Source organism: Podarcis raffonei, chromosome 18, assembly GCF_027172205.1.
Source record: "Podarcis raffonei isolate rPodRaf1 chromosome 18, rPodRaf1.pri, whole genome shotgun sequence".
Classification (NCBI taxonomy): Eukaryota; Metazoa; Chordata; class Lepidosauria; order Squamata; family Lacertidae; genus Podarcis; species Podarcis raffonei.
Genome location: NC_070619.1, coordinates 12,333,729 through 12,360,822, shown reverse-complemented (window position 1 = coordinate 12,360,822; position 27,094 = coordinate 12,333,729). Strand labels below are relative to the sequence as shown.

General features: G+C 47.6%; 2 protein-coding genes across 2 annotated transcripts; both read left to right on the top strand.

The window, feature by feature from the left end:
* Positions 1 to 1,136: 1,136 nt before the first annotated feature.
* Positions 1,137 to 7,475, top strand: LOC128405599 (procathepsin L-like). The gene is made up of 7 exons (XM_053372388.1): positions 1,137 to 1,323; positions 2,621 to 2,743; positions 4,348 to 4,506; positions 5,211 to 5,432; positions 6,063 to 6,222; positions 7,064 to 7,178; positions 7,300 to 7,475. The coding sequence occupies exons 1-7, from the start codon at positions 1,195 to 1,197 to the stop codon at positions 7,391 to 7,393; spliced, it is 1,002 nt and encodes a 333-aa protein (XP_053228363.1). The 5' UTR covers positions 1,137 to 1,194; the 3' UTR covers positions 7,394 to 7,475.
* A 4,329-nt stretch (positions 7,476 to 11,804) lies between these two features.
* On the top strand, positions 11,805 to 19,418 carry LOC128405600 (procathepsin L-like). Its single transcript, XM_053372389.1, has 7 exons — positions 11,805 to 12,045; positions 12,898 to 13,023; positions 14,355 to 14,513; positions 15,269 to 15,493; positions 16,554 to 16,713; positions 17,781 to 17,883; positions 19,147 to 19,418. Exons 1-7 carry the CDS (start codon positions 11,917 to 11,919, stop codon positions 19,238 to 19,240), a joined length of 996 nt encoding a protein of 331 aa, XP_053228364.1. The 5' UTR covers positions 11,805 to 11,916; the 3' UTR covers positions 19,241 to 19,418.
* The last annotated feature ends 7,676 nt before the right edge of the window (positions 19,419 to 27,094 follow it).

The window sequence follows — 27,094 nt, the reverse complement described above, 5'->3', positions numbered from 1 at the left end:
AGCCATATTAGAGAGAGTTTGGGAACGCGAGAAAAAAATATTGGTGGGGTATCTGGGATGCGGTTAAAAGATTCTCACCCTTTGGACGTCAAACTCTGCCTGGGTGTGCATTTGGCAAAGGCTTCGACTTCCAACATTAACATTTCTTCAGATATCCCAAGTGGTAAATTTCATTTTTCATCACTCAGACATGACCCTTTAAGCAGGTGAGTTGGGGTGACGCTGACTTCTGATGCCGGCATTTGAAGCAAGGAGCTGAGTTCCGGATGGAGACGTTCCGATTTAATTATTCAGAATCTGTCGCTTCAAAACAGGGGGTTGAAAAGAGGAGGAAGGACTTGCCTCCTGAAATTTAAGACCCTCCTGCGGAACTCCCTGCCACATGATTTTTTTATCAACCAACTAAGACGCAAACAAGCAGATAAATAAAGTACATGGGGCATTGATTCAAGGGGGGGTGTTATCTGGGACAAGGTTAAAATTGAAATGATCACCTCCCTGCGAAAAAAGACTCTCCCCCTGTTGATATCAGACAGTCTCTGGAGTGTGTTAGGCAAATACTTCATATTAAATATTAGCATTTGTATCCCAAGTGGTGGGTTTTGTTTTCATTGGCTAATAATAATAATAATAAATTTTATTTATACTCCGCCCTCCCCAGCCAAGACCAGGCTCAAGGTGGCTAACAACCAATAATAAAAACAAGTTGATTAAAATACAACATAAAAAACAAGATTAAAATACAACATTAAAAGGCTCAGAAACAAGCCTTTAAGCAGGGGAGTGGGGGCTATGCTGAATTTTGACGCCGGCATTTGAAACGACGAGCCCAATTCTGCGACAGACGCAGAATATGTTTGTTTCTGTTATTCAGAACCGGCTGTTTGAAAAGAGGGAATTGAAAAGAGGCGAAATGAATATCGCCCCAGTTGTCCACATGCTAAAGGGGAAATCATTATGCAATGAAGTGGAAGTATTCCTTCTCCTTAAATGCACAAACCAACTGTGGAACTCCTTGCCACAAGAAATTCCAGGGGCCCGCTAGCAAAAGAAATGAAATCGACAGGGATGATTCTAGAGGGAACAAACTGGCTTTCGACTTTCCACTTTTCTTGCTGCAAATAACTAGATGAATGAGTCCTACGGGGGGGAAAGCAAATATTGAGTGACGACGCTTTGGTCTCCTAGGTAGACATGCTTCATCTGTGGGTGGTGGCCCTGACTGGGCTGGTCTTCCTGACACCCCTCGTCGCAGCGCAGGATCCTGCCCTCGACAATGCCTGGAATCTCTGGCAAAGAACCCATTCGAAAATATACGCCAAGGTGAGTTTCGCTCCCTGCTTCTGCGTCAAAACTTATGCAACCTGAGCCGTGTTCTCCTGAGCGTGTACAGAGTACCATTTTGGGAACCAAGTTACGGTAACTAAGTATTTGCGCCGGATTTGAAATTTTGGAGTCCCAAAAGTCTCCCTGGCTTCAAGAAGGCGATCACTCTAGCTTCTATAGGGAGCACAGCCCATAGACAGAAAGATGCCCTTTGCATTAGCCAGAAAAAGGGGCTCAAAGGGAACTCTCTGCCTTCCAACACAAGACGGGCTCAAGGTTGCAAAAAAAAACCTGTGCATGCTCAGAGGCACTCGCTTCCCCAGTCCTACTGCATCCCAGTGCAGACAAATCCAGGCCATTTCCTGGCGCTCCGTTCCAGTGGCCTCCTGGTGGTGGCTTTCAAGCCGGGGAGGGGGGTGAACGAATGAATGAATCTTGATTTGCGTCAGCCATTGGCCATAGCAATAAAACACCAATACGATATACAAAGAATAGAAATGAAAAGTCAATTATGTAAAATACATTTTAGGGCTTTGAATCAATGGTCAAATAGTGGGTCTTATTCTGATTGCCCCAGCTAAAAAACCTTGCCACCTTTGCCGTCACCTGCTCATCTGGATCTGCTAAGAGAAAGTATTCTTTCTTTCTTTCCTTCCTTCCTTTCTTTCTTTCTTTCTTTCTTTCTTTCTTTCTTTCTTTCTCTCTCTCTCTCTCTCTCTCTCTCTCTCTCTCTCTCTCTCACTTTCTCTCTCTCTCTTTCTTTCTTTCTTTCTCTCTCTCTTCTCCATCTCTCTCCCTCTCTCTCTCTCTCTCTCTCTCTCTCATCTTGATCTGCCAAGGGAAAGGACACTGGGGCAGTGGCTGGGCGACCCAGAATGGGCAGTAAAAGAGGGGGGATAATCTCATTCCTCAAGTCTTTATCAAGAGGGCAAGCCAGAAGGGCATGCGCCACCAATTCGGGACTGCCGTCTCCGCAGGCTCATTTTTTGTGTGGCATCTGTTGGCACCGTCCCTCAAGTCCAGCCGAGGGCAAGACATTCAATCTTGTGAGAGTAAAAGCATGTCTATATTTTGGAATTGCTGGGTTATGCAGATCGGGTGCCGGAGAGTCGAAAGGAGAAGGTGGAAAATAGTCACACCATGGGCAAAATCTCCTTATTGTGGCCAAGTTGTTCCAACACTCGATATCATTTAGGTGCTGACAAATTAGACTGTTTGCTTTACTAACACACCCCCCCCCCCGGCGGGGGGTCGTATATGATGCGCGGCCTTAACAATTTCGTCTTCTCGCCAGGGGGAAGAGTATCGCCGCAGAAATTTGTGGGAGAGCAACCTGAAAAAGATCGAACAGCACAACCGCGAGGCTACCCAGGGAAAACACACTTATAGGCTGGCAATGAACCGGTTTGGGGACTGGGTAAGCAAACGCATATCGTGGTAACTGCGGGCGGCTAAGTCTCCCTCGGCCCAAACTGGCTGTGCCCAAACTCTGACATTCTGCCTATCTTCTGCTCCAGCTTTCAATCAGTCAACGTCTAAACACCTCCACTCTCTCAGGGACTAGGACTTCCCTTGATCTGGACACTAGACTTCTGTTGATGCAGCCTAGAATAGCGTTAGCATTTTTGTCAGCATTATTATTATTATCATTATTATTATTATTATATTTCTACCCAGCCACTCTGGGCGGTTCCCAACAGAACACTAAAAACAAAATAAGAACTTCAGGCATTAAAAGCTTCCCTAAACAGGGCTGCCTTCAAATGTCTTCTAAAACTCAGATAGTTTCTTTATTTCCTTGACATCTGAAGGGAGGGCGTTCCACAAGGTAGGCACCACCACCGAAAAGGCCCTCTGCCTGGTTCTCTATAATGTAATTTTATTATTTATACTGGGTTTCCCTAGAAAGGGCTGCTTTCAGATGCCTTTGTCAGGTAGTTGTTTATCTCCTTGACATCTGATGGGAGGGCGTCCCAAAGGGAGGGCGCCACCACCGAGAAGGCCCTCTGCCTGGTTCCCTGTAACCTCACTTCTCACAGGGAGGGAACCACCAGAAGGCCCTCGGGAGAGGGACCCCGGTGTCCGGGGTGGAGACGCTCCTTCAGGTCTACTGGGCCATTTAGGGCTTTCAAGGTCAGCACCAACCCTTTGAATTGTGCTCAGAAATGTCCTGGGAGCATCACACTGTTGGGTCACATTGAGCTTGTGGTTCACGGAGACCCCCAGATCCTTTATCGCATGCCCTGTTAGTTAGCCAAGTGTCCCCCATCTTATATTTGGGCATCTGGTTCTTCCTGCCCAACCACAGAACCTGATAATATAACTATGCCCCTCTGCAAGGTAAAGGGACCCCTGACCATCAGGTCCAGTCGTGTCCGACTCTGGGGTTGTGGCGCTCATCTCGCTTTATTGACCAAGGGAGCCGGCGTACAGCTTCCGGGTCATGTGGCCAGCAGGACTAAGCCACTTCTGGCGAACCAGAGCAGCGCACGGAAACGCCGTTTACCTTCCCGCCAGAGCGGTACCTATTTATCTACTTGCACTTTGACGTGCTTTCGAACTGCTAGGTGGGCAGGAGCAGGGACCGAGCAACGGGAGCTCACCCCATCGCGGGGATTTGAACCAGCAACCTTCCGATCGGCACGTCCTAGGCTCTGTGGTTTAACCCACAGCGCCACCTGCATCCCATGCCCCTCTGCAAACCAAGTCTCTAAATCTATACTGCTGCACTTTTCCTGGGCAGCTTCAGGAACCTGGTCAGGAGCGGGCAAAGGGAGAGGTTCCCACCATTCCTTGCCAGAGCTGTAATCCTCAGCCTGGTCTCTGATACATGTCATATCTTGCTCACTGTAGTGCGTCGAGGGTTAGGATTGCACCCCAAAACTTCCAGCACAGCCAGTCAACATGTCCACTAAGGGCTCGACCGGCTCATTGCTTGATCCGTGACACAGGCGGAGTTTGCGGGGGGACGACACACGACTCGTGATGATTTTGCGCTGATGACTTTGGTCTCCTCCCCAGACCGAGGAAGAGTTCAAGCAGAAGATGACCGGATTGCGCTTTAACCAGACCGGACGACGCAACTACAATGCAGAATTCTTCAGAAAACTCTCTCAACGGCAGTCTCCGGATTTTGTGGACTGGCGCACAAAAGGTTACGTGACTCCAGTGAAAGACCAGGTGGGTTGAAGGCCACAGGTGGAGATTCAGATGTCCAAGTCTTGCAGTCTGCTACTGCGATGAGAATTGTGTTTATTTGCTTGTTTCTAAAGTTTGACGGATTGGTTTCCAAAAGTAGAAATATCTGCAGCTTCCCCTGCCCCATTTATTGGCATACATATATATATCTATTACAGCCGTACCTTGGAAGTCGAACGGAATCCATTCCGGAAGTCCGTCCGACTTCCAAAACGTTCGGAAACCAAGGCGCGGCTTCCAATTGGCCGCAGGGAGCTCCTGCAGCCAATCAGAAGCCGTGTTGGATGTTCGTGTTCCAAATAAAATTCACAAACTAGAACACTCACTTCCGGGTTTGCGGCTTTCGGGAGCCAAAACATTTGACTCGCAAGGCAGCTGTATGTATAATCCTCTTTTTGGCAGAACCTGACAAAATTTGGGGCAATCAGAATAAGATTCACTATTTGACCGTTGATTCAAAGCCCTAAAATGTATTTTATACAATTGACTTTTCATTTCTATTCTGTGTATATCGTATTGTTGTTTTATTGCTATGGCCGACGGCTGAAGCAAATAAAGATTCATTCGTTTGTTCATACTGCCCTCCCCACTCCCACCCCCAAGACCTCCTTCTGGAAATGGTGGTATTTCATTTTCAACGTCCGCATTTGACACCCAACGGTCTCTCTCCGTTTATTTCTCTGCAGGGCCATTGTGGCAGCTGCTGGGCGTTCAGTGCCACGGGAGCGCTGGAAGCCCTGCACTTCAAAAAGACGAAGCGGCTGGTGTCTCTCAGCGAGCAAAACCTCATGGACTGCTCCAGGAAAGAGGGAAACAAGGGCTGCCACGGAGGCTTGCCGAGCAATGCCTTTGAATACGTGAAGCGAAACGGCATCAACTCTGAGCACACCTATCCCTACAAGGCGGAGGTAAATAATGCAGGCAAGGCCTGCCATTTTTGCAACCACGGGCGTGAGGTTAAAGAAAACCTTATTTCTTCCACCTTTCCTTTCTCCTCCCCTTCCTTCCTGCTTTCCTCGTTTCTACCCTAAAGCCACGTCCCAGTGAAACAGCCGTGCATGTTCACGGTTGAACCGTATACGATGCATAGCTGTCAAGCGTCCTTTATTTGGCGGGACAGTCCCTTATCCCAGCGCCATGTCCCGCTGCTGTCCCTTATTGATGATGCCCCTTAAATAAGATCCTGAAGGTAATGGGGCCCTTTCTATGTCCAGCTGTGCTTTGTCAACAACAAATTGTTGCTGGTTTTTTCTGTTGAATATATGCTATATGGTAATTGATGGACCTAATAGGTATCTAAAGACAATTGCACGCAACAAAACATGTATTTTATCAAAGTAATTGTTGATCCCTTATTTTGGCTGCTGATCCCTTATTTTCGAGGCTGCTGGTCCCTTATTTTCAAATCTGTAAATTGACAGCTATGATATGGTTCCTGCATTGCAAGGATCCTTTCTCTATCTCTCCTGCGCCGTTCGGATAGAGAACGTTCCCAATTTATAAAAGAGTTTAAGCCTTTTTTCGTTGTCTGTTTGCAGGACAGAAGCTGTCGTTTCTTGAAATGGGACATTGCAGCAAGATGCAAGGGCTACGTAGACATTCCAGCAGGGAATGAGAAGGTTCTGGAAAAAGCGGTGGCATTTGAGGGCCCAGTTTCTGTTGGAGTAAACGCTTTTGACTTCCAGTTTTACAGTCATGGTAAGGTGCCCTTTTGGGAAACGATGAGACTGTTGTTGCTGCAATGGAGAAGAAAACCACTGGGTAGCTTTGGAAACAGAATAGTCATCAATGCAGGAGATTTTGGGGAATATTGTATATTCCGGCCAACTACGGCCAGGCAAGGGGAATTTGCTCCACCTCTCTTTTAAATCAGAACCAGTGAAGGCGGTGAAGGTCCTGGGTGAGTGTCTGGAGGCGGCTAACAGATTGAGGTTGAATCCTGACAAGACAGAAGGACTGTTTTGGGGGGACAGAGGGCAGGCGGGTGTGGGGATTCCCTGGTCCTGAATGGGGTCACTGTGCCCCTGAAGGACCAGGTGTGCAGCCTGGGAGTCATTTTGGACTCATGGCTATCCATGGAGGCACAGGTCCATTCTGTGTCCGGGGCAGCTCCACCTGGTATGCAGGATGAGACCCTCCCTGCCCTCAGACTGTCTGGCCAGAGTGGTGCATGCTCTGGTTATCTCCCGCTTGGACTACTGCCATGCGCTCTACGTGGGGCTGCCTTTGAAGGTGACCCGGAAACTGCAACTAATCCAGAATGCGGCAGCCGGACTGGGGACTGGGAGTGGAGACCATATAACATCGGTCCTGAAAGACCTACACTGGCTCCCAGGATGTTTCCAAACACAATTCAAAGTGTTGGTGCTGACCTTGAAAGCCCTAAACGGTCTTGATCCTGTATACCTGAAGGAGCGTCTCCACCCCGGACACCGGGGTCCATCTCCCGAGGGCCTTCTGGCGGTTCCATCCCTGCTGGAATAGACGCTTGTTCCACAACGTGCCAGAGCCATGTTCTCTGTTTTTCCTCCTCTGCCAGGAATCTACAATAACCGCCAATGCGGCGACCACCTACACCATGCGATGCTGGCCGTTGGCTACGGGTTCGAGAGACACGGCCAGAGACTGGTTGACTACTGGATCCTAAAGAACAGGTGAGAAAGAGGGCTCCCCACAAGGTCTGGGGGACAGCGGACCGGCCCCCTGCTGAAAAAGTTTGCTGGCCCCTGCTGAAGAGGCTCTCACCATCTCTTAACTTCTATTTCCCTCCCTCAGCTGGGGCTTGGAGTGGGGTGAAAATGGCTACATGAAAATGCAGAAAGGAGTCAACATCTGCGGAATAGCTGAGGGTGCAAGTTATCCCTTCTAACCAGCCCTGGTTTCCTTGTCTACTGGATCCATGCAGTTCGGACCAGCGAAACCTCAGCATTTATTGAGCTTCTTCCTTCCTTCCCTCCCTCCCTCCCTTCCACCCTCCCCCCTTCCTTCCTTCCTTTCTCCTCCTCCTCCTCCTCCTTTCTCTGCGGCTTCCGGACAGAGCAAAAAAACAAGTTCTCCAATCCAGCTCCATAGGCTGCATGTCAAGTTTTCAAATTTGATTCTTTTGAAAACAATAAAAACCATGTATTTGTGCGCTTTAAGTGAATGTTTCTTGCTTTGATCCGCTGCTGTCGATGAAATGGGCTCGAGTTCAAGTCTTGCAGCGAAAATGTCTTATAGTGACCTGTGTTTACTACAGTCATACCTCGGGTTACAGACGCTTCAGGTTGTGTTTTTTTCGGGTTACGGACCCGCCGAAACCCAGAAGTACCGGAACTCTGGGCGGCTTACAACAAAATCTTAAAATACAGTAATGCATCAAACATTAAAAAGCTTCCCTAAATTTAAATGCCTGTCTCCTTCACATAGTAGTATTTTTAGCTACGGCCTCTGAAACAGAAGTCACCGGAAACGTGCAAATTGCAGGCAGACCTCACCCCCAAGGCTGGCTGGCGAAAGTGTGGGAATTAATGTTATCAGAACGGCTGAGCTGTACCAGTAGGCTTCCCTGAAAAATGGCGCAAGGCGATAATTTTATCGACTTGTGGTTTCCATTTACAGCGATTGCTAACCAAACAAAACAAAAATAGCCAAATCGCTTCAACCTCCCGCAATTAATAATGACTTCCTAAAGGACTTCTTGAAGCGAGTGGCACAGACTGGCACGTAGCAGAAATTGCCAGTGTGTCCTGGCTTGTAAGTTGAACGAAACCGCGGGATTCATATTATACGGCGCTCTTCTCGGAAACCACAATCCCTTTCTTGCTTTCCTTCGAGTAGGTTGGGAGAAACGGCTGGTGCTACTTTCAGAGAAGAATATCAGGCCTCAAAGCTCCTTGAGGATCTTAATTTGTCGATATCTAGATGTGACTCTTGGGGACGCGGGTGGCGCTGTGGTCTAAACCACAGAGCCTAGGACCTGCCGATCAGAAGGTTGGCAGTTCGAATCCCCACGACGGGGTGAGCTCCCGTTGCTCGGTCCCTGCTCCTGCCAACCTAGCAGTTCGAAAGCACGTCAAAGTGCAAGTAGATAAATAGGTACCACTCCAGCGGGAAGGTAGACAGCATTTCCGTGCGCTGCTCTGGTCCGCCAGAAGCGGCTTAGTCCTGCTGGCCACATGACCCGGAAGCTGTGCACCGGCTCCCTTGGCCAATAAAGCGAGATGAGCGCCGCAACCCCAGAGTCGGCCACGGCTGGACCTAATGGTCAGGGGTCCCTTTACCTTTACTAGATGTGACTCTTGGAATATTAGACTGCTCTGCCTCTTTCATTTGACAAATGTTTTGTGTCACTGGGAAGGCGGTAATTCTGTATTGATTTGCTATGGATGTTCATATGCGATGCCAATAAAAGGTTTGATGATGATGATGTGATTCTAAGAAGACGCCTTTCTCGCCAATGGCAATCTATTAAGCCTGCATGATTTATCAGATGAAACTAGGGAAATCCTATTGCACAGTAACAACAACAATAATTTTATTATTTATACCCCACCCATCTGACTAGGTTAGCCCCAACCACTCTGGGCAGCTTCCAACATATATAAAAAAATTATATATAAATAAGAAGACGTGTTATGTGGGCTCCTATGATGCAAGTCTTGGGCCCCGCCTGCTCCCCAAAATGTCACTGGTTTGCTACTTTCTATATATAGGGTGCCGACATTCTGCATGGACTGGTTGTAACAATTACTTCAATAAAATGCATATTTTGTGATGTGCAAATGGCTTGAGATACCTATGAGGTCCACAAATGACCATATTGCATGTATTCAACACAAAAGAACAGCAGCAATTTTGTTGTGGACAAAGGACAGCTGGACAAAGAAAGGGTCCCGTTACCTTCAGGAGCTGAGGGACACATCAAACCTAAACCCAGCCCTGCACTCAAAGCATGCTCAAAGCACACAGCGTCTCACAAAGGACCCCGGAAACTGTAGTTCGCCCCTCACAGAGCTGCAGTTCCAAGCACCCGTAACAAGGAACAGTTCCCAGGACACTTTGGGTGGAGCCACATGCGTTAAAGTTTTGCGGCATGGATTTGACCTATAGTGAACATACGCTCCAGACAGGAGGAAGTTGGAACCGTCCATTTCTGCATTTGGGGAGAGAAGGGACTTTGACAGAAGAGGTGAATGTCCTCTGTGACCCAGAGCTACAGAAGACCCCAGACTAGGTGTAAGAAAAAGAGGAGAGACAGCTTCTTTTGTTTCTTTGCACAAAAGAAAAGGCCCTCTTTGCATCCCTCATTGCGGTCCGGGCAAAGTTTCTATCTGATTTTCAAGGGCAATCTTAGAGTTTATCACATCCCCTCTCCCTTATGGGGCAGGAGTTATTGCATGGAGACACTTATCATATAATGGAATTTCAGTGGTACCTTGGAACCCAAACATTGCAAACCCAGAAGTGTTCCAGTTTGTAAACTTTTTTTGGAAGCCAAACGTGCTCCGTTTTGAGTGTTACGCTGAGGTCTGTCTGTTGTTGCTATTTATTTTGCATTTTCATTTTTGCAGCTTTTTCGTTTTGTTTCTGCGACTGCGTGGAACCCAGTTCAGCTACTGATGGATTAATGGAATGTGTGACTGCAGTACATTGTTTATTGCTTCCATTTTATGGATCCATGGTCCCGTTAGATAGTAAAATCCATGTTCAATGGCTGTTTTAGGGGTTGTTTTTAAAAGTCTGGAACGGATTGATCCGTTTTGCATTGCTTTCTACGGGAAAGCACGCCTTGGCTTTGGAACGCTTTGGTTTTGGAACGGAATTTCTGGAACGGATCAAGTTTGAGAACCAAGGGACCGCTGTATTCCTAAATTATTCCTAAATCTGATCCAAGTGACGCGGCCGTCATCTGCCCCACTGAAGGAATACCCTGGCCTGCGAGTGCCAGACATCTTCTGCCCATTTCACAAGGCTAACACCTGCAACCTTTGAAACAACTGTATAGGTACAGGATGCTGGGGGTTTTCCTCCCCCCACAGGAAAATAAATTGAGATTTTGGGCACCCACAAACTCCCGGCTGCAACTTTTCCCACCGAGTCGTGGCAAAGTAAACAGGCACACGGCGTCCTTTGACCATGAAACGCCACTTTCACTCAGTCACGTTCCCAAGAACTTAAAGTGAATTGGACTCGGTCTCTATAAAAAAGGCGGTTCTGGCTCATTCTGAACCCAGGCAGGTTGAGAGGCAGACGAGATCCTAGTCTCTAGATCTTTCGATTCGGGCGAGAAGGTAAGGTTTGGCGGAAAACGTTATGGGAGAGTGGCTGTGAACATAATAATAATAATTATTTATTGGATTTAAGAAGGAGCGGTACAACATGTTGAGGCTGCACCGTGCATGGTGGAAACAGGGGAAATAAGACTATTTTAGAGACGAACCAGAAATAAGGGCATGGATATTACAGCATGTAACAATAACAATAACAATTTATTATTTATACCCCGCCCACATGGCTGGGTTTCCCCAGCCACTCTGGGCAGCTCCCAACAGAATATTAAAAACACAATATAACATCAAACATAAAAAACTTCCCTAAACAGGACTGCCTTCAGATGTCTTCTGAAAGTCAGATAGTTATTTATGTCCTTGACATCTGATGGGAGGACGCCACCACCGAGAAGGCCCTCTGCCTGCTTCCCTGTAACCTCACTTCTCGCAGGGAGGGAACCACCAGAAGGCCCTCGGAGCTGGACCTCTGGCCTGAATGATTGGGGGGGGATAGACAGGAGATCCGGGGAGGTCACCTACAACGGAACCAATCAGGAGGAGATCTGAGACCAGACCAAAGAAAGGGGCTTTCTTTGCGCCGCACAACGCTAGCCTGTGGAAGTCATGGCCAAAAGGTTTTAGGAGAATACGCAGGAATGTAGGAAGCTGCTACATACTGAGCCAGATTCTAAGTTCTTAAAGGGACATGGGTGGCAATGTGGTCTCAACCACTGAGCCTCTTGGGCTTGCCGATCGGAAGGTCGGCGGTTCGAATCCCCGTGATGGGGTGAGCTCCTGTTGCTCGGTCCCTGCTCCTGCCAACCTAGCAGTTCAAAAGCACGTCAAAGTGCATGTAGATAAATAGGTACCACTCTGGCGGGAAGGTAAATGGTGTCTCTGTTCGCTCTGGTTTCCGCCATGCGCCAGAAGCGGTTCGGTCCTGCTGCTCACACGACCCGGAAAGCTGTCTGTGGACAAACCCCGGCTCCCTCGGCCCGAAAGCGAGATGAGCGCCGCAACCCCAGAGTCGCCTGGACTTAACCGTCCAGGGGGTCATCTAACTTTTTACTCCAGCCCTATAGGCCTGCAACTTGACCCTTTTCTTCTAGTGTCAACTGACTAGATTGTCCCTTGTGTAGACATGCATCTGATCTCTTTGGTGGCCCTGACTGGGCTGGTCTTGCTGGGGACCTTTGCTGCAGCGCGGGACCCAGCGCTGGACCAAGCCTGGAGAGACTGGAAGATGACCCACAATAAGGTTTACCGCGAGGTGAGTCCCCTCTTAACACATCCCCCAACCCCTTCTTCAGCTGGTCATGAAATGAGAGCAATCAAATTGTGCTGCTAGCAGGGTGGATAAAAATCAACGATTTTTTTTTTTAAATCGGATTTAACAAAAAAATAAATTGGATTTAAAAAAAAATTAAATCAGATTTTTAAAATAAAATGCTTTTGGAGGAAAAATCTTTCTAAAGGTTTTCTGTTTAAGTTACATTAAAGTCCAAAGGCTATTCATCAGGAAATAAGGATTTGTTTTAAGTTTTTCATGTGTGCTCAAACTCAGTCTAAGAGGTTTTTTTAATAAGAAAAACGCTTAACTGCATCAGTTAACAAACACAGATTCATATGCTATACTGTTATTGTTTTAGTTAAATTAATTGTTTAAATTGTTATTAAGAAAAGGATTGTTTTTCTCCTTCTGATAAAGCACAGCAGAAAAGTTGTCCAAATATAAACAGTTAACTTATTAAACCTCACCATAATTTCATAATTATCTGCCAATAGTAGAACCAAATCAGTAATTTTTGATACAACTGTAAAAACTACTCTGAAAATCTATTATTCCAAAAATGAAGCCTTCATCTGGTTGTAAACATTAAGGCGGTACCAGCAAGAATGAGTCTTTCTGTAAAAAGTAAAAAATGATGTAAATCAAGTCTTACTGACTAGTGATTTAAATCGTGGTTTAAATTGATGTGATTTAAATCAAATCCACCCTGGCTGGTAGCATCATTTCCTGGAGCTGGGCTCTTCTGGCCTCAGGTTTCTCCTAAGGTCCTTTTGGGGGAAGTTGTGGTCCTGGACTGTGTCCATTATTCTTAGCCAAGTGTCTTCCTTGCAGAGGAACTCAGAGGACCACCGGAGAACCATATGGGAGGAGAACTTCCGGATGATTGAAGAGCACAACCGCGAAGCTTCCCGGGGGAAACATTCCTATCGGATGGCAATGAACCACCTGGGCGATTTGGTAAGAGTCCGGCTCGTATCACGAACTTCAGTGCTAGTTAATCTTCTCTCGATGCCTCAAATCACCAAAGGATTCGCGGCAGAGGAAGGCGAAGTTTGAGCTCAGGGTTTTGCCAGCTGACTGATCAATTCATCATCATTTTTAATCTGTATCCCGTCTTTCTATCTTACAATACTCAAGACGGTTTACAAGCTGAAGATGTACATCTTACAACAATCTAATGTAATACAAAAATGTGATGATAAAACAACTTTAAAATAGGCAACCTACATCAAAAAGTAACATTCAACAATCATTAGTAAAGGTAAAGGGACCCCTGACCATTAGGTCCAGTCGTGGCCGACTCTGGGGTTGCAGCGTTCATCTCGCTTTATTGGCTGAGGGAGCCGGCGTACAGCTTCCGGGTCATGTGGCCAGCAGGACTGAGCCGCTTCTGGCAAACCAGAGCAGTGCACGGAAACGCCGTTTACCTTCCCGCCAGAGCGGCACCTATTTATCTACTTGCACTTTGACATGTTTTTGAGCTGCTAGGTTGGCAGGAGCTGGGACTGAGCAATGGGAGCTCACCCCGTGGCGGGGATTCGAACCACCAACCTTCTGATTGGCAAGTCCTAGGCTCTGTGGTTTAACCCACAGCGCCACCCGCGTCCCTCCTCAACAATCATTAGAATAGTATAAAATAATTTCAACATATAAAAGTTTAACAGAAATCCACTCAACAGTTACAATAAATAATATCTAAACTAGAATCACAGGACATCGCAGGAGCTTTGAGCTCAAAAAGAGCTGCACCAGGGGACAGCCCTGTTTTGGGACGTTTTTAACATTTGACGTCTTATTTGTGTTTTTATATGTGATGGAAGTCGCCTAGGTTGGCTGGGGAAACCCAGCCAGATGTGCGGGGTATAAATACTAAAATTGCTAGCACTGTACTAATAATAGTAATGATTTATTACTTATAGCCTGTCCATCTGGCTGGGCTTCCCCAGCCGCTCTGGGCGGCTCCCAACAGAATATTAAAAACATGATATCATAATTTGGACTCACAGCTGTCCATGGAGGTGCAGGTCAGTTCTGTGTCCAGGGCAGCTGTTTATCTGCTCCATCTGGTACGCAGGATGAGACCCTCTCTGCCAGGATGAGACTGTCTGGCCAGAGTGGTGCATGCTCTGGTTATCTCCCACTTGTACTACTGCCATGCGCTCTCCGTGGGGCTGCCTTGGAAGGTGAACCCAACCTGTTAGCCGCCACCCATCCTCCAACCACCTCCAGGCACTCACACGGGATATTCACTGCCATTGTTACGACTACTACTTTTCTCTCCTCCCCAGACTAAAGCAGAGTTCATGGAGAGGCTGAATGGACTCAGCCCTGAACTGCCCAAAGAACGTGGTCGGAGAACAACATTGTTCCAAAAATCTGACAACCCATCGCTTCCTTCCTCTGTGGACTGGCGCTCCAAAGGCTACGTCACCCCAGTGAAAGATCAGGTGAGTGTAGCATTGCCACTTAGGAAGGCTTAAATGACCAAAGCCAGGGATTCAAAGCTGGCTACAATTATGAGAATCCCTCCATTGTGGGGGAGGAATGAAAGTAGGCACCGTTTCTCCGCCTGCCCCCAATGCATCCCGTCCACTGCCTGCTTCTAGCCTGCTGTGATTCCGCTTGTGGCAAAGAAAATGGTTTTGTCTCACTTCCCAGGAACAGGAAGACAGTATAGATTTGAAACAGTGGTTTGCAGAGGGACATAGTTCAGAAGGCAGAAGCTGGGAAATACTGGATGGGGAACAGCCAGGAGAAGAAACCCTGGAAGAGAAAGGGTTAACAGGTTCAACAGGATCAGACCAGGTTTTTACCAGGTTGCCAAATGAAGAATATAAGGAATATAAAAGATATTCTTGAATATCTGGAAGTAAGAAACGAGGAACAAGCTGCCTTATTGTTTATTGGTGCTGAAAAGGCCTTTGACGGCATTTCATGGACTTTTATGAAAAAGATGATAGAAAAAATGAATTTCGGGGAATCATTTGGGAGAGGAATAGAAGTGATGTAGCTTAATAGGGTGTGATCCCTAATTGGGAGCACCGCCATTCCTAGGAGATATATTCTTTGTTCTCTCGCTGTGATTATTAGAGTTTCTAACCGGTAAGAAGACTCCTTTTCCTTTCTTCTGCTTTTCTACTGCCATGGGGGGAGGAAGCGGATTCCCTGAAGCCTGACACAAATCGCTTGTCCCTTTTCACAGGGTAGCTGTGGGTCTTGTTGGGCGTTCAGTGCCACCGGAGCCCTGGAAGGTTATCTCGCCCGGACAACTGGCAGGCTGGTCTCGCTGAGCGAACAAAACCTGGTCGACTGCTCCTGGAAGCAGGGCAACCAAGGCTGCAATGGCGGGTGGCCAAGCTGGGCTTTCCAATACGTGATGGATAATCACGGACTCGACTCGGAACAAAGCTACCCCTACGTCGGACAGGTAACCTCCAGGCGGAACCTACCATTCTGTGATCCTGTGGCCTGTTCGCCACGCTCAACAGAATCTCTTTTCTTTCTCCATCTTCACTCCTTTGGGGCCAAACTTTAGTTAGGGACAGAGGAGAATTCTTTTATTAAGTTTGAATTGAAGAGGCTCAACCCACCTCATCGGCACTTTCAGAAGTACAGTGGTACCTCGGGTTACATACGCTTCAGGTTACATATGCTTCAGGTTACAGACTCCGCTAACCCAGAAATAGTGCTTCAGGTTAAGAACTTTGCTTCAGGATGAGAACAGAAATCGTGCTCCGGCGGCGCGGCAGCAGCAGGAGGCCCCATTAGCTAAAGTGGTGCTTTAGGTTAAGAACAGTTTCAGGTTAAGAACAGACCTCAGGAACGAATTACCGGTAAGTACTTAACCCGAGGTACCACTGCAATACTGGATCCTAACACTGCCATTCTTCAACATTCTCTGTTCCCTAAATACTGCAACATGCTCCGTCCATCCCCCACCCCCAACAGAGTAATGTGCCCGAGGTTGAATGTACTGTGTTAGTATATTGGTGAAAATAAAATGTAAAATTTGTACTGTTAAAACGGAAAAGGGTCAAACCATCGCGAGAGGTGTTGAAATTGTCAGAGGTTGGGTAGTTGCAATGGAATGGTCTTGGTGGTAGGGTGCCCAATTTTTATTCTTATTTACTTATGATGATGCTGTTTGCTAAAAAAACTTGGGAGTCGTCTTATACACGGATAGTTAATGCGGGTGTGTGTGTGTGTGCGATTAATGGCAGCAGCAAGTGGGAGATTGGCAGCGGCGATTGGGCGGGTGATTGGTGGCTGCAGCAAGGCCTGCTGGTGACTGGCTGTGGCCATGGCAAGTGGGCTGAGCAATCGGCCGTGGCGGGCAGGCGGGTGAGCGATTGGTGGAAGTGACCTCCCCCACGCCCCCCAAAAAGCTAAACAACTTAATTTTGGGTTATAGAAAATAGGGGTCGTCTTATACATGGGGGCGTCTTATGCGTGGAAAAATACGGCAATTGCTTGCTGTTTCTTTGCAGGATCTAGCTTGTACGTACAAATCCGCAGACCTTGCAGTCAGGATCAACGGCTACGTGGATATCCCGAGTAATGACGAGGCTGCCCTCCAGGAAGCTGTTGCCACTTATGGGCCAGTTACTGTGGCCCTGGACGCCTCTGACTTCCACTTTTACAGCTCAGGTAAAATTCTGGAGAAATGCAGCTACGAGTCAACTCCCTGGGTTACATTAAAACAGTCGTCCGTATAGGGAATCTGGAGAGTCGGGGTTTATGATCCACCATAGGAAAATAACAAGAGCTCATTGCCCCCTCTAGTCCAGCTTCCTGTTCTTACAGCGGCCAACCTGATGCCCACATCAGTATCTCGAACCCAGGACCTGAGATCAACAGCCACACTCCCCAGTTGTGATTCCTGGGAACTGGTTTTTGAAGACAGTAGAAGCAGAGTACAGCAAACCCTCCAAGTGTCCCTATTTTCCAGGGACAGTCCCAGATTTACAGAAGCCATGTGGTTTCCTATCTGACCCCGGAACGTCCCACTTTTCCTTAGGACGTCCCTATCTTCAGGGGAGAAACGTTGGAGGGGATGGAATAGGACGTCCCTATTTTCAGGGGAGAAACGTTGGAGGGGATGGAATAGGACGTCCCTATTTTCATGGGAGAAACGTTGGAGGGGATGGAATAGGACATCCCTATTTTCAGGGGAGAAACGTTGGAGGGGATGGAATAGGACGTCCCTATTTTCAGGGGAGAAACGTTGGAGGGGATGGAATAGGACGTCCCTATTTTCAGGGGAGAAACGTTGGAGGGGATGGAATAGGACGTCCCTATTTTCACGGGAGAAATGGAGGGGATGGAATAGGATGTCCCTCTTTTCAGGCGAGAAATGTTGGAGGGGATGGAATAGGATGTCCCTCTTTTCAGGGGAGAAATGTTGGAGGGGATGGAATAGGATGTCCCTATTTTCAGGGGAGAAACGTTGGAGGGGATGGAATAGGATGTCCCTATTTTCAGGGGAGAAACGTTGGAGGGGATGGAATAGGACGTCCCTATTTTCACGGGAGAAACGTTGGAGGGGATGGAATAGGATGTCCCTATTTTCAGGGGAGAAACGTTGGAGGGGGTGGAATAAGACGTCCCTATTTTCAGGGGAGAAACGTTGGAGGGGATGGGGTTATGCAACACACACACCCAAGCCAAGGAGATAAGTAATGATATGACCTTAAATTTGTTTCCCCTCCATCCAGGAGTCTTTGACTACCCCAACTGCGGGACATCCTTGAACCATGCCGTCCTGGCCGTCGGCTACGGGACTCAGAACGGGACCCCTTATTGGATCATAAAGAACAGGTAGGGCAGAGAGCCCAGGTGCCAGAAATTGATGTGCAATGCTGATGCCCTTGAGGGCTCATTGATCATTGTTGTGGAGGGCGAGGAGGGAGGCTTTGCTTGGCAACATGGGGAAATTGGGGGTACCTGGGTGGAGTCAGTGTCCACATTGCACCTAGGGGGTCCCAGATCCAACCCCTCACATTTCCAGGTCACGCCGGGTGAGACTTCTGCCTAAATTCCTGGAGCTGCCACTGTAACCAGTCAGAATGGACAATGCTGAGCTAGACAGGCCAATGCAAGCTGAGGTAAAGGTAAAGGGACCCCTGACCATTAGGTCCAGTCGTGGCCAACTCTGGGGTTGCGGCGCTCATCTCGCTTTACTGGCCGAGGGAGCCGGCGTACAGCTTCCGGGTCATGTGGCCAGCAGGACTAAGCCGCTTCTGGCGAACCAGAGCAGCGCACAGAAACGCCGTTTACCTTCCCACCGGAGTGGTACCTATTTATCTACTTGCACTTTGGCGTGCTTTCGAACTGCTAGGTGGGCAGGAGCAGGGACCGAACAACGGGAGCTCACTCCGTCGCGGGGATTCAAACCGCCGACCTTCCGATCGGCAAGCACAGGAGGCTCAGTGATTTAGACCACTAGACTAAAGGGAAAGGGACCCCTGACTGTTACGTCCAGTCGCAGACAATTCTGGGGTTGCGGCGCTCATCTCGCTTTATTGGCCGAGGGAGCCGGTGCACAGCTTCCGGGTCATGTGGCCAGCACTAAGCCGCTTCTGGCGAACCAGAGCAGCGCACGGAAACACCTTTTACCTTCCCGCCAGAGCAGTACCTATTTATCTACTTGCACTTTGACGTGCTTTCGAACTGCTAGGTTGGCAGGAGCAGGGAACAAGCAACGGGAGCTCACCCTGTCACGGGGATTCAAACCGCTGACCTTCTGATTGGCAAGTCCTAGGCTCTGTGGTTTAACCCACAGCGCCACCCATGTCCCAATGCAAGCTTCCTTATACCCAAATTTCATACAGATATGCACTCACTGGAGAAGTGTTGGTGAACTTTCACGAAGGGGTTCAAAGTAAAAAAAAAACCAATCACAAATGGCTGCAGAAATGCGGAGAACTGACTTTTAGACTGGAAGGATGTGAAGCGAAGGGAAGCAAAAGTAACAGGTCCATGCATCCTTCGTCTGACCCCACCTGGGAGTCATCCCACTTGCCTCTCGTTGCTTTCTGAACCGACTTATGGAGACTGACTCTCCCTATCTTCCTTTCGCAGCTGGGGTCCCGACTGGGGTGAAGGTGGCTACATTCTGCTGAAAAGAGGATCCAACCAATGCGGTGTAGCAGAGGTCGCTAGTTACCCCGTGTAACCAGCTGCGGGTCCACAATCCTTCCTTCGGGGATTTTCCATCTGTCAGAGCAACAAACCATCAGGAGCGCTGACCTTCCCCTGCACCTCTTTATCTGGTGCTTACCAAACAGAAGCGACGTCCAGGAACCAAATCATGTCAAGCACCTCCTTGATATTTTTAACAATAAAGATTTGAGCATGTGGTTTGGCTGATTGGAGCGAGTACTTGCATAAATGTCTGCGTTTCCTGGAGGTTGCATTCAGTTTGAACGGAGGTCCCCACCCTCAGGGTCACAACTTCCCCTGAACTTCAGCTACAAGTCAAACCTTGGTTGTCAAACGTAATCCGTTCCAGAAAACCGTTCGGCTTCCGGAACGTTTGACAACTGAGGTGTGGCCTCCAATTGGTCGCAAGAGCTTCCTGCACTCAAGCGGAAGTTTCCGGGAAATGTTCGAAAACCGGAGCATTTGCTTCTGGTTTTTCGGCGTTCGGGAGCCGTAACGGTCGAAAACGGAGCCGTTTAGGAGCCGAGGTTTACTGTACCTCAAGTTTCCCTCCCTGAGACAGTGGCGGACTTTGGGCTTTGACATCTCAGTGGCGCCCTGCGAAAAATCCGCCTTTGCGGTGCCCAGTTTGGGCGAACCGGTCCTGCCGCCCTAAATCAGACGCTAAGATCACAACATTGTCATTCTTAGAAAGCTCCCCCTCTTCCCAAAGTGTCACAATACCTCTCCACTCCACACCCCCCCAAAGACCATTGTCTGTCCCATCAGCAGGTTCCCCACCTGTCCACACACGCGCCTCAGTTTCTCCTCATCTCCCTCGCGTGTCAGGGAGACTTCACTGGATGTGGGGCTCGAGGGCAAAGCAAAGTGGGGCAGGCCTGACCCCTCACCTCCTCTCCCCTACTGCCTCTTGTAGACCAGAGATACTGAGCGAGGGATGGGCAGAGACCAGAATTTGGATCGTCTCCCCTCACGGGATGGAGTCATAACAGAAGGGCAGCACTACCCCCAGAAAAATAGAAAGGAAACAAAGTTTGGGGTCCACATTTTTCATTTTATTAGATCCACTTACCTCTGGTGGTCAGTCGGGGTTGGACGTCCGAGACCTGGAGATGTTGACCAGAAGGGGCGAATTGCAGCCTAGCTGTGGGTTGGCCAATGGTCGTCTGGACCTCGGAGAAGGGATTCCCCTGGCCAATACTCATCACTTTGCTCCATTCCCAGTCCCCCAGCCTCCTTGTGATTTCATTGTTAGATCTCCCACCACCCCTTACTCATAGACCTTGCGTCGGCCGCCATATTTGGGGCTAGGCAGGACTCCCCCCCCCCACTTGGCAAATGGGCTCGTGGTTTTTGCCGACGTCATAGCAATCATCACAACTGTGCGCAGTTAGGCATTGGGAATAAAGTTTTTCCTTGCCTTCCACATGACTGGGTAGCACACAGAGCCACTGCTAGTGTTTTGTTGAAAATATTGGCACTGAAATTGATAACTTCTCTCTTTCGTCCTTTGGGAAGCGGGCTTGCTTTTCTTTGGATAAGGGACCAAAATGCAACTCAGTTAATTTTCTGGGAACTGACACACTGTGATAACGAATTGCCATTTAGCGTTGGGGAATTATGTGCAGCTTTGCAGATCTGGAATACAAAAACTACCACTTCCTCAAAAAAGAAAAAGTTAGGCTTGCAAGGAGGGGGAAACAGCTGAAACTGGAGAAGTAGGTTTCAAGGGCAGAGCACTCTCTGCTGGAAAAGGTGTTTTATTTGAAGGAAGAGAAGAGGGAAGTTTCTAATGTTAGTTGTGGAGCGATGGCTGCAATTGCCAGTTGCCACGGTACAGAATTTGGCTCGGAGGAAAGATTTAAAAACTGGTATTAAAGGACTTCGAGTTTTTAAAGAGCAAGGCACTTGCTTTCAGGATAACCTCATCTACCAAGTTATTGAAGTTTGGACTGGTTGTACACGAACTAACACACAGAAGGTAAGCACTGTACTGTGATCCTCAGCATGGCACTTATGCCAGCCTGTGCCCACCGGTTCCTCCTATGGCATCCGGAAAGGGTTTCGGCGAACCATCTCCTCAAAACTCAACAATGCACCAGTTTGCTCTCCCTACTCAATTCCTCTTTCCGTGGCTCGGCCTCTCCCACCCTGAACATGCCCATGTTCCCCTGGATGGCAGGACTGGGCAGCCCTCCCTTTTCTGAACAGAGGAGGTACAAAAAGCTTCTCTCGGTGAGTCGGCGCCACCAGGGCTGAGGTGGGAGCCTTGTTGCCCAATGACTGGGGAGTGCACCTGCATTGTTTGGTCTGGTATCCTCCAGCAGCCCGTGTCCTGCCACATACCCCGGGATGCCAGTTGTGCCCACCTGCCCCCAAAAGGCTTTGGCAACCCCAAGCGCAGTTCCACCTTTGCTGAAACCGCACTTCTCACAAAGCTGAAATTCGAACTCTAGTTTGGACTGCACGTCCACAAGCATGTTAAGAAGGGAATGTGGAATTGGCTGCAGAATTTTTTGCGATACGATCATCTTTATTGTCATTGTCCCATACAGAACAACGAAACTGAAATTGAATTTTTTTTCAAGCGGAAAGAAGGGGGGAAAGCAAGCTCAGTGGAAGGCCCCCAAAGCCAGAGGCAGGTTAAGTAAGGTGTGTTTTGTGTTTGTGGCATGGAAAGGGGCTTCAGCAGCCCTGCGCTGCTTACCTTTCCTGCGACGAGCAGTCTAGGATCTATTTTATACAAAGCCAGAGACGTTATACAAGCCTGTTCAATGTGTGCAAATTATGCCGGGCAGTAGCTAGTGTCACCATTTTTAAAGACACAAGTATCGGGACACACACACACACAAAATCCCAACCAGGGCTGCGTTCACGCTCAGAAACATACTTTGGGTGGTGCAAAAGAACAGGAACAAAAACCCGCAGCTGTTCTGGAATCAGCTGCAAATCCTGCATGCGATTTGGTTAGCTGCGTGCAGGAGGACAAGTGCTATGGAGTCGGGTTAGAGAGAGAGAGAGAGAGCGCGCAGGTGCTCATAGCTTCAGCACTATTCCAGAGGCGCCCGGACTGGAGACTTTCTCGTTTTTTTTGTGGCATGGGCTTTTCAACATGTGATGGTTGAAGGTTCCTTTGGGGGGTGTCAGACAGGGCCAGTCCAAACCATTTCAGCACCTAGAAGAAGGGAAACCCAGCTGATAGCCTCCACTAAATTAGAACAGGGTACAAGGGGGAGCGGTTAGGGGATGTTTGCCATTGTGCGAGAACCTCAGGCTTTTTTTATTTAAAAAAAAAAAAAGAGGTTTGTAGGCCTAATGGCTGCAGAGGTGCAATATCACCGGTGATGTCTGCTAAAATAAATCAGAATCTAGACAGGTGGGCAAGTAAGGTTTTCAGTTGAGGATGAAGTTCTGTTGACTATAAAAATAAAAAGCAGAATTGTTCAAATCCGCCTATCGGAATGCAATATTCATCTTTCTCTAGCATAGGTTTTGGTTTTGGGCAGTTGCACACATCTCCCCTCACTCTTGCCCAGCTGCCAAAGGTTTCAACAGGACTCCCAAATAAAGGAATTCATGGTGTTGCGTCGTCAACGAATCGCAGAATGTTTCCGCTCCTGGTTCTCGGGGCGTGTGCTGTGTGAGAAGCCTGCCTTTAACTTTCCCCGCGACGAGACCCCCACCTTTAAATGTCCGACCAAGCTAGCAGGAGGCCTTGGGTGCGATTTTCTGACAACGCCAGGGGCACTCAAAAGACAACGAGGGGAAAATTCAACTGCGGCTTAGACATCTGGATAGCAGCGTCATACTTTATTTAAAGTAAACCCATGTTAAAAACAAAGTTAAAATGAAAAAAGTGGTACCTGAAAAATAAATTATTTGATATAAAACAAAATCAATAACTTAAAAACACGCTAAATATACAAAAAAAAGTCTTAAGCATATATACTGTACAGTATGGGGGGTGGGGTGGGAACCGATTAAAAGCCTTCTGTTTGCACAGGCAGACGACTTTATTAGAAAAAAGGAAAAAGAAAGGAAAAAATAAGGTTACACTAGAGATATAAGGGAAGCCGAGTGAGACCGAGGGAGGGTGCCATTTACAGCTCACTGAACTCGATCGCAAAACTGGCGTTAACGGTTGCAAATGGCACCCGCCCTGAACGTACACGGACTATTTCAACTTACGGGCGAAAGGAGAGCTGCGTCTCAACATAAAAGCTCCGAATATCTTTCCACTGTTCCTTCTTAAAATGACCTCATGGGGTGGGAAAGTTGCTCAATATACGGCGAAGCGTTTTTTTAAAAAACAAAACAAAAAAACAGGGAAAACCAAAACCCTTCTCGGCGAGAATCCTTTTAACCTTCCTTCGGAAACGTTAGCACAAATAAAGCAATGGCGTTTTATATATATATATATATATATATATATATATATATATATATAAAAAGAATCGAATCTGGCTGGGTTTTCGTTAGCGTTAGACGAAAGCATAGAAACTCCACGCAACAGGGGGAAAGAAAACCAAACCAAAAAATAAATTAAATTAAAAACAGAAACGAAACGGAAATTTTCAGTAAACCTATAAAAGGAAGTTGTCAGTGGGATGTAAGAAGGGTTGGCAGCCCACGCCGTAGGCGTGCCAGTCCCTGCGTGTCATGTGGGCTCACACTTTGCTTGCCACACTAATAATAATAATGCTTCTTTATTTTTTAAATCATGCACTGGGAGAAATAGAAGAGCTTATGTTATTCCGGAAACGGATCGTTTGCACTACACAAAAATCCTACAGATAAAAAGACGAGGCAGATAAAAGTGTCATGTACCCGATTTTGGAACTTTAAAAAGGAAAAAAGCAAGCAACGTTGATCGTGAGCTGTGATTTCTTTTTTTAAAAAACCACAACAAAACCTTCTATATTACACCAAGCACCCTTTTAAAAAAGGAGGAGCAGGGTTAAGATAATGAAATCCACAGATTTTCATTATGCCTGGGGAGGCAGGGACGACCGCTCCCACAGCAAATTTCCATATATGCAAAACTTTTAGCTATTAGGTTCGATCGTTTGGCTTGTACCTTTCCCTCCAGTGGGATTTCTGACACTGGGGCAGGACTGCGGGTCACTTAAAAGCCCTGAAGGAACGGGTGCAGCTATGTCCTGGCTCAGTGACTCTTGCGGCTGCAGGGGGAGCTAAATCAAGGCGAGTTTTCTTATTCAAGAACTCCTCGTCCGCAAGAAGCTGGGAGAGGAAGATGCAATGTTTTGGGGCTGGAGGGGGTTGGTTTGAGATGGGTGGGCTAAACTATTATGAAACAAAAACACACGAAACACTCGCAATTTGGCAACATTATAGGGGGAACGTGGAAATCGCTGCCAATCGTTCCTCTTAAGACATGCTTCACGACATGGTTTCAAAAAAAAAATACACAAAGCCACTTGTAGCTAACTGATCAAAGGGCTCAATTCATTTTCTTTAAGCCAGGGTGGAAATATTTGGGGGTAAACCTCAAGGACATGAAAATGAGAGAGTTGCGCAAAGCTTAATCCTGAGAGCCAAACAAGCCCTTTGAGACAACCTGAGGTCACCATCTTGTTAGCCTAACAATGTGAAACTCTTTAACAGCTAATGTAGTAATAAGCCAGGGAGATGTTTGCACTGAATATTTTCGATTTCTCTCAGGGAGGAAGGAAAACTTGGGCATTTGGTTTGCGCCAGTCAGCTTAGGAGTCTTCTACAAAATGGTTGCTGTGTTGCTCCCCAGCCACCAGAAAAAGAATTGCAATGATAAGCAAACCTGCTGTACCTTTTTTTTTAAAGGAAACCAAATCTGTCCCTGTACAAATTTGCAATTCTTAAAAAAATAAAGGGAATCCAAGACAGCTGGCCGACCTGAGATTATGTAATAGGCTACCACATACAGGAAGTATTCCTATTACACAAATTGACTTTCCCTGCCATCTTTGCATTCTGACACGAGTGATGGCTTTTGCCAGCTTGGGGTGGGAAAAGCCTTTTACTGCTGCAACTTAAGCCAGCGATTCCGTGAAACGCAGCGGCTCAGGCTCCCTCCACCCAGCTCAGTGTGCGCTGGCGGGCTTTGCAGAACTGGGTATGGCACTGGGAGGAAAAGCTGTGGGGCGACAGGAGAGCAATGCTTTAAGCACGGACTCCACAGAGTGATCTTTATTTCCTTGCAGGGCTTTGTGGATTAAGAGACTTCTGCACCCAGGGTTGAGAGCAACTCTTCCCCGAGAGAGGAGACATGTAGAAGAAATGTAATCCAACGATTTGCGGTCTTATCGAGAACGGGCACTTATTTGATTGCTGTCAATTCATATTGATTGAGCGCACCTGTAGCTCTCGTCGAGATCTGCATGAAGGCAGCTCTGGAGGGTTAAGAGGCAAAGCTGCGATATTCGCCCAAGAGGAACTCAAGCTGGAACTCAACGAAGAACAAGAGGATGCTGTTACTTCAGGATGAGACAAACACAGAGATATTTGGCACCTTTTGCAACTGATTCCATTTTGCTGTTTTATTGCAATCAGATTTTCATGGGGGGAGGGGAGCAATCTAATGAAAATACAGAAAGTAACTGCAGAGATAACGCTCTTTTTTTGCAGGTCTACATCAGATTCAGAAATGGACTTCCAATGCAGTTTTGCCCTTGCTGGGGGGCCCTCCAAGCATTTCCTGGAAATATACTTAGGAGTTTAAGAGCTGCTGCAGACCTGCCAGGATAAACACAGCACAGGAGAATGTGAGTCCTGGGAATTAGGTTTGGGTAGATGGCAACTGGGACAAGACTCTGGCAAGACGCAAAGTGAAGCAGAGAAAAGGTTATAAATGCAAGGACCACGAGAACCTACAAGATCCAAAACTGAGCTTCCTGATTGGATCAAAAGTTCCATTACCTGAAAGGCAGAGGGGCACAAATACAGGAGGGACAGAAGCAATTCCTGACAAGCTACGAACACCCAGCGTATAAAGTACAGCGCTTTCCATACGAAGCGGCATTAAAAGGGGAGAAACAGGAAGGAAGAAACATTAGAGGAGTTCTTAAAGAGAGAAAACAACGATGCCACAAGGACATTCACTGCTGAAGACTTCCAGGTGACTTAAGAGGGCTCTGTAAAAGTAGCTCTGAAGAGCTGTCTTTGAATGCTAGTGGGCATATCCAAGAACGCAATCCACTGGAAAAGTGTGCCTGGATGCCAACCTCACTGAACTTAAAGGGTAGCTTCCACAAGAGGGTATTCGTTTCAGTGAGGTTTGCAACGGAAACTCCAAACTGAATTGTGCCCTCGTACTCTTGCGAGATGCCCAGGGACTGCAATAGAGAGAGCATTACCTAGCGAGAGTCCGCAGTGGTGCTCTCAGAAACACCAGGTGGCGCCACGTCCTTGATTCCAAACAGCTGCACTGGGTCTGAATAGGGTATAAGGTCAGTTCCCAGTTTACGAGCCCAACATTTCCTGTGGGAATGGCAAAGGGACACTGGCAGGAGGGAGGGGAAAGGAGCCTGTTCAGGAAGCAAAGGCTGAACGAATGCGGTTTGTGGTCAACCGATATTGAGAACGGCACACAGCAGAGATGTGGATTGTCTCTGGACTTTGAGAAGTCCACAATGACAAACAACGACAAAACACACCAAGCAAACTAGCAAGAAGGCTTATAGTTCAAGCTGTTCTGTAAATCCATCTTGCTGGATTATTTCCACAGGCCAAAGACTTCTTAATGATCAGAGCATTTCCAGAAAGATGCCGGAAATCGCAATGAAAAGCTCCAAGAGGATGGGTAATTAGGCAAGCCGTTATCTAGAGGGTCTGCTTAGTTTGTAAGAGAAGAACATCATATATGTGCGAC